General features: G+C 42.2%; 1 protein-coding gene across 4 annotated transcripts in view; it reads right to left on the bottom strand.

Moving 5' to 3' along the window:
- Positions 1–1,265: 1,265 nt before the first annotated feature.
- The window catches only part of dve (SATB1_N and homeodomain domain-containing protein dve), a 36,920-nt gene continuing 31,894 nt past the window's right edge, over positions 1,266–6,291 (bottom strand). For 3 of the 4 annotated variants that reach the window (XM_018031074.2, XM_018031075.2, XM_018031072.2), the window contains 4 exons: positions 5,983–6,285; positions 2,886–3,434; positions 2,043–2,423; positions 1,266–1,736 (listed from right to left, as the gene is read on the bottom strand). In XM_018031074.2, the coding sequence (XP_017886563.1) occupies positions 1,560–1,736; positions 2,043–2,423; positions 2,886–3,434; positions 5,983–6,285 (1,410 nt within the window). In that variant the 3' untranslated portion in view covers positions 1,266–1,559. The remainder of the gene's footprint in view (positions 1,737–2,042; positions 2,424–2,885; positions 3,435–5,982; positions 6,286–6,291) is intronic. The other variant, XM_018031076.2, reaches the window with a different exon arrangement.

The following is a 6,291-nucleotide window of genomic DNA, read 5'->3' as shown; positions in this document are numbered from 1 at the left end:
AAGCTCTTGTAACTTGGTTTTCTGTTTGAATCGTCGGACGTTATGTAAACCCGAATTTGCAGAAGCTCGTTTCTCCGAATCGTCTGCACCCTCTCGATGCTTCGATTTGAGAGGCGAATCTCGGTAACGATGACGAAAGGGATAACGGTTGGAGTTTGTGCCTGTCGGATAAGAAGAGGCTGCGCAGCGGCGAAGTCGAATTTCGATGTTTTGCGAATGAACGAGCGGATCGACCTAGGCGGATCTTTGCAAGACATTTTAATTGGACAAATCCTCCTATCCTCATTAAATCCGACCCGAGTTCGGTGCCGGTATGATCTCCCTGTCTGGCAACGACGTTCTATACTGGTGTATCTCATAGATGACGAAAACAGCCGCGTCTTTCAGCGTCTTCGTGTGGCATTGTCGACTCAAACGTAGTTGAAAGTCTCTGATATCCTCTGATCGAGTTCTGCTTCTCCCATCGCAACAAGTACGATTCTGATCCGATTCCTCTTTAATCATCTTGCTTTGCGTATCATTCTTTAGAAATATCGATTGTTCGTTATGTCTGGTGTTACGAATGCATTTCCTAGTTATGAATATGGTAATATAACATTATAGTTCTGAATAATTTTATTCTATTCAACTACATTGACAGGGTATGATAGTTTGTCTATCTGTGAAATATAACGACTTTTCTTTTTATGGAATAATAATTTAAAGAAGATTGGTCCAGAATGTATCATTTGAATCACGATTTTAGAAACAAAGTGTGATCATTGATACGACAGATGTGTCCTTCGTCATCTTTAGAGGAACGTTGATTATTGTAACGTTTGAGTTAGGGTTGACTTGGTAACAACACGTGGGTCTTATCTTAGGGTGAGATTCCAACTTGACAGACTGCGACTGTGCTCTGAGACTTGTAGACAGTATCACGCGTATTTCCACTATTCTGTGCATAGATATATCGCGCCTATTTATGGTTTCAATGCTTTACTCGATTTTGGGTGAAAACTGCATATCATAATTTGTGTAGAAAATATTGCATGCAATTGTCAAACTGGTATACATTATAGAAATGACAGGTCTTTTATTTAATAATATATGAGTAGAAATGGTCAAAGGTAGGGAAAGAAATCTGACATTAATGCATTATTCAGTTAATATCTTTTTATTAATCGTTCCTTTAAATTGTGGATAACAAATAGGAAAAAATACAACTAAGGGGCGAGTGTAAATATATTAAAAACGTACAAGAAGGATAATGACGATATCGCAAGTCGTGACGTATAGTTTTTATTCGACAGTATTCTCATATGTACACTTATTAAGGTCCATAATAATTATATTAATAATTACGCGATAATTACAACAAAAGTGCGACCATGGCGAGTATGTTCGCAAATTCAACGATATTAAAGAATAACAGGTTGCGATTAACGATGAATGTTTTTTTTTTTTTCTTTTCATTAATTATTTCTTCTCCTCTGTTCCTTCCTTCCGTTTTACGGTACATATAATTGCCATTTGACATCTTGGCTGTTTCCTACGTTACGTTACATGAAGGGTAAAAGCTAGTCTGCGTGATACGGATGCGGCTGCGGCGACTCGCCTTCGAACAGAGCCATCTTCAAACGCTTGCACTTGGCCCGGCGATTCTTAAACCAGAATTGGACATTTTTCGGTTCCAACCGCGGAAACTTCTGCCGGTACGGCATTCGGTTCAGCTCCTCCGTGTATTTCAAAATCAACTGCAAACCAAGCAAACAAGAACCTCTCAAAATAATTGATCAAATAAAAAGAAGCAGTGAAACAATAATTATGTTCTATTCTAAAATACTATCATTTAGTTGAGGCGTGTAATGAATTTACTATTATTATCTCGAAGTTCGAATATCTAACATTCACCATGAATACTAATTTTTATATAAAAATAATTGATTTGATAAATCTTTTGGTTGCGGAAGAATTTAGGAACGTTTAGAACAGTTAGGAACGTTAACACGTAGGATGGCAAATTCGCGTGTCGATAATTAAGCGGTGCCGTTTCAACTTACTGCGTGGCTGGGGTGAGTATTATTGGTGAACCAAGCCTCGAGTCGCGGTACTTCCGTTACGGGATCGATGAACGTCCGGTTCCTTTTCCTTCTCTCGTCCAGCATGCTGGTCGAACAACCGGCTGGTCCGCGTGGCGGCAGATAAGGTGACATGTACATTATCCCGTGGCCGAACATCGGACTGGGGACCAAAGAAAATCCGGGAGGCAGCGGACCAGTGGGTCTCGTCTCGTCGTCCTCCGAACCGGAGGACACCCTTGCGTCCTCTTGTTTTACTGAGGTCGGCGTCGACGGCGGAGGCTGTTGATCCTCGGGTCTGGTTGTCAATGACAGTGGTCCGACCGGCGGACTTCCCGGTGGACAAGGAGAAGGTGATGTCGACTGTAATTTGATACGTAATATTTGAATGGAATATCTCCAAATAACTATGATTCTTTATCGCAATGAATTTGGAATATTTCGTTCGATCAATTCTTCATAAAAATCAGGTCAAATCAGGTGAGGTTGAGAAAATATTTAACCCTTGAAGACGACAACAATCGTTTAATGAAACGTACGAGCACGTTGACTTATTTTTATGAATATTTGTTTAACGATTGAATTTCGTATCACGATTCAGTAGACACTTGAATTACACATTTAATGCGTACATAAATTCCGAGAATAATCAGTCTTTGTCAAATCTTGATCCGAACAGCAAACACCTAATTTTTCCCTGTTTCTACGAATTTCGAAAAATTGTCTAAAACGATTAAATAAATAAATCGGTCCCGTTATCTGTTATCTGCGTTACGAAACCGAATTCGAGTTTCTAACTATGTTCACGCGTGCGCGTGCACACACCTGATTCCTGGAATCCTCCTCCTCGTCTGTGCAATCTTCACTGACAATACTGGCGCCCCTCGGACTGAGCCCAGGAGGGCTGTGACCATTGACGCCCCTGTTATCAGCCCTCTTCTGAGCGGCTCTTGCGTTCTTGAACCAGTAGACGACGTTATTTACGTCCAAGGGCTTCCTGCCGCGGCGAGACTCTAGGGCATTCAATTCCGAGACGTAGTGTTGGATCTGTTGACGCGACGGGTGTTGATTCTCACCGAACCATCGCTGTAGCCGCGGCAGCTCCAGCTCCGGATCGAAACTCGTTCTCATCCGCGTTTTATGCGAGTATTGGAGGAGCGCCGGATGCGGAGGACCGATCGCACCACCGGTCGGACCGATGGTGCCGGCACCGTCTGGCTGCGGGCTCTGTGCATGATGCTGGTGATGGTTCGTGCTTGGTACCATCGGGTTCAGGCCTATGCCCAACTGTTGCTGTTGCAACCACGATTCGAAGTTTCGTTTCGTCTCTTCCGACATATCATTCCCACCTCTACATAGGGATAACAGTGTCATCTGTAAACCAAGTAACACGTTCTGCTTGAGTAAAAGATGATAACTTCCTCTTTTCCTCCCCGAGTTTGACTCATCAGTTAATCTACACATATCTTAGTAAAATATCTTACAGTTAGTAGAAATTTCTGTAATATCTTTAAACAGATCGTATGCCGTTGTCAAGCTCAATGTACAATTTCAAATAATATATATAATAATTTAAAATAATTTCATTAAGCACTGACATAAAAAATCTGAGCAATGACGTATATGAAGATCGCCTGGTAAATGAATTCTATGAATGCTGACATCGAATGGCGACACTGTTAAAGGTATCAATGTATCGTCGTCGACGTAACCACCGCCTGTATGGCATTAAGGGGCCAGATTATGGAAAAGTTTCGACTCGCAGGAAGTAGTACGAGGTTTGTGAAACGTGCGCGTTATCTGGACAAATGATTTATAAGAACAAATATCTCCGCCCGCGAGGATCAAGCTGCTCGACGCCACTTTAATAACGCGGTAATCCATCCGTGGTATCCACGGCACCTTGGTAGCGCCAGATACGACGCAGAACAGAAAATTATTTATCCGCGTGCCCTGTCACGCCGTTCAGAATCCCCGGATCCTGGCGAATTTTACAAGCACTTAATCACTCAGGTAGTCAGCGAACAGCCGTCGGTTGACAGGGCCACGCGGAGATTTCAGAAATCGGTTGACAAACACGTGTGAACGGCCCGTGGAAAAAAGCGAGGAAGGAGACGGCGCGGTCGGCTTATCTGACGACATCTCGTCGCGGTAATTCGAGCTCTGATTTACGTCCATTTAATTATTTTCGGATGACGCAGCAGCGTCAGTTGATCATCCGCGGGTTGGCAGTAAATCAATCGTCGCCTACCGGAGCTGATCAAATATTCGCGAACTCGCTGTAGACACGACACCGTCGACGGTTATTGGAACATATACACCTTTCCGTAATACAGAAGGCTAACAATTGGATTTGAACAAAGCAGGAAACCTAAACCGCGGAAAAATAGTCGAGCGTTCAGACGTTTTCGACTCGTTGATCTTATGTACAACACGCTATTTCTGACGCGTATTCAAATTACAGTTTTATATGGATAACGTCAATGTAAATCATCCGCGTGATAATTGATATGATTCTTTGCTCGGTGATAAGCACTTACGCTTTTAGTTACGTTGTTGCGTATTATACAGACGGATTATGGTATCAGGAGCATAGTGTGTCAATTGTTAACTATTAGTAACAGCACGGGATTAAATACACAGACGTTTACGCAATGTTTAGATCCTCAACCACTAATACATAATGAAATAAAAAGATGTCTATAACTTTCATTCCTTTTTCATGGATTAGAGATTGAAACTATAGATTCGAACGATTGATTGAAGTTCGTGATTTCTATCTGAACGTTACGTATGGGCAAGATAGTAACAGCGAACGATAGGGGAGGCAATTCTAAGCATGACAGTTAATCATGCAAATTTCGGGACTTCATAAATCGGATCCGTGGCCGGAACGCGAACGCGTCGAGTCTTGGCCGAATGATCGGCAGATTAAGTCGCATGAACGCGGTTCTCCATCACAGCCGTTCGCCATTAGCCGTCGGGCCGAAACTCGAGCAGGAAACGTCTGTCAGGGAAAATTGGTAATCATAGACCACCGCGAGCGGCATTAAAGTTCGGGGATGGGCGAGTACAGCAGGATCTTCAAAGAGAGTGCACTTAGATAATGCCCGCCCCCTCTCTCCTCCCGCCGTCCTTCTTCTTCCGATATCGAGGGGGCTTTTGATGAAGGCTGCGAATTTGGTTGAGTAAAGGGTAATCCTATCACATGCTATGAGATCTTCTCTGGCGTCGAAAGGGCATGGCGCCCCCCTACTAGAGAAATCGTACATGATACTTCAAACTTCGAGGAAACTCGAATTGTTGCTATCGTACAATTTTTTAATTTATTATTATACATAAGATCTCAAGATAATCCATTGTACAATTATTAAAAAACGAATAATCTGGGACAATTTTCTTTTTAACTATGAAAGTTTAGAAAAATTAGAATGCATTTATTAGCAACACATAATTAACTAGAAGTGTCATGTATATTAATAGGGACGAGTCTGTAAATGTACCGAGTCGAAACAGGGAAAACATTTATTTAAGACGAAGATCAACGGATCGCAACCAAGGAATCTGGCAAAGATTACCACCGGTTCTTAAAGGTGGAACAAGGGTACCAGACGAGAGGACTTCTTAATGAGATTAGGTGGTCCGACGACAAACACTTTCTGGTTACATTTACATTTTATACATTTTTAAGCGGTCTTACACCGAGCCTCCTCTCGGCAGCTTGATCCCGATTCGTTCTTAAAGTCTTATTGCGGCTACTTAATCTTGACGCTCGACAATTCTCGTTCATTATCAAATTATTGATAGAATTACATTAATATTTGTCAAAATAAAATTTTAATTTACAATTAAAACATTATCCATGTGGAATATGCAAGTTCATTTAGGAACATAAGAAAAGGTGATGAATAATTAGACTTACCTCATCCAAGGGACAGCCAGCTGAGACGAGAAGTGCATGACTATGAAGTAACAGCAGTCTTAACAATTTATTTCTAACTTCGGCAGCTGGACTAGGAGGCGGTGGCCTGGATCTGTATACTTGAATCTTTAAAGTGGCGACTGATGTCAGCTCGGCTAAAATGTCGCCCACTGTTAACAGAGGACCGTCCGCTACTTTTTCCATCGGCAGGGGTTTCCAGTTCCTTATGACAATGCTTCCCCTTGCGCTTGGAATTAGGTCGCTCGAATAACCAAGACGTACTAATGCCTCGCCTACTAAATCCTGTAA

This window comes from Ceratina calcarata, unplaced genomic scaffold (assembly GCF_001652005.2).
Source record: "Ceratina calcarata isolate Rehan_Ccalc_2016 unplaced genomic scaffold, ASM165200v1 scaffold546.2, whole genome shotgun sequence".
Taxonomy (NCBI): domain Eukaryota; kingdom Metazoa; phylum Arthropoda; class Insecta; order Hymenoptera; family Apidae; genus Ceratina; species Ceratina calcarata.
Note: the sequence above shows the minus strand (reverse complement) of the source record. Positions and strands in the feature narration are given on the sequence as shown.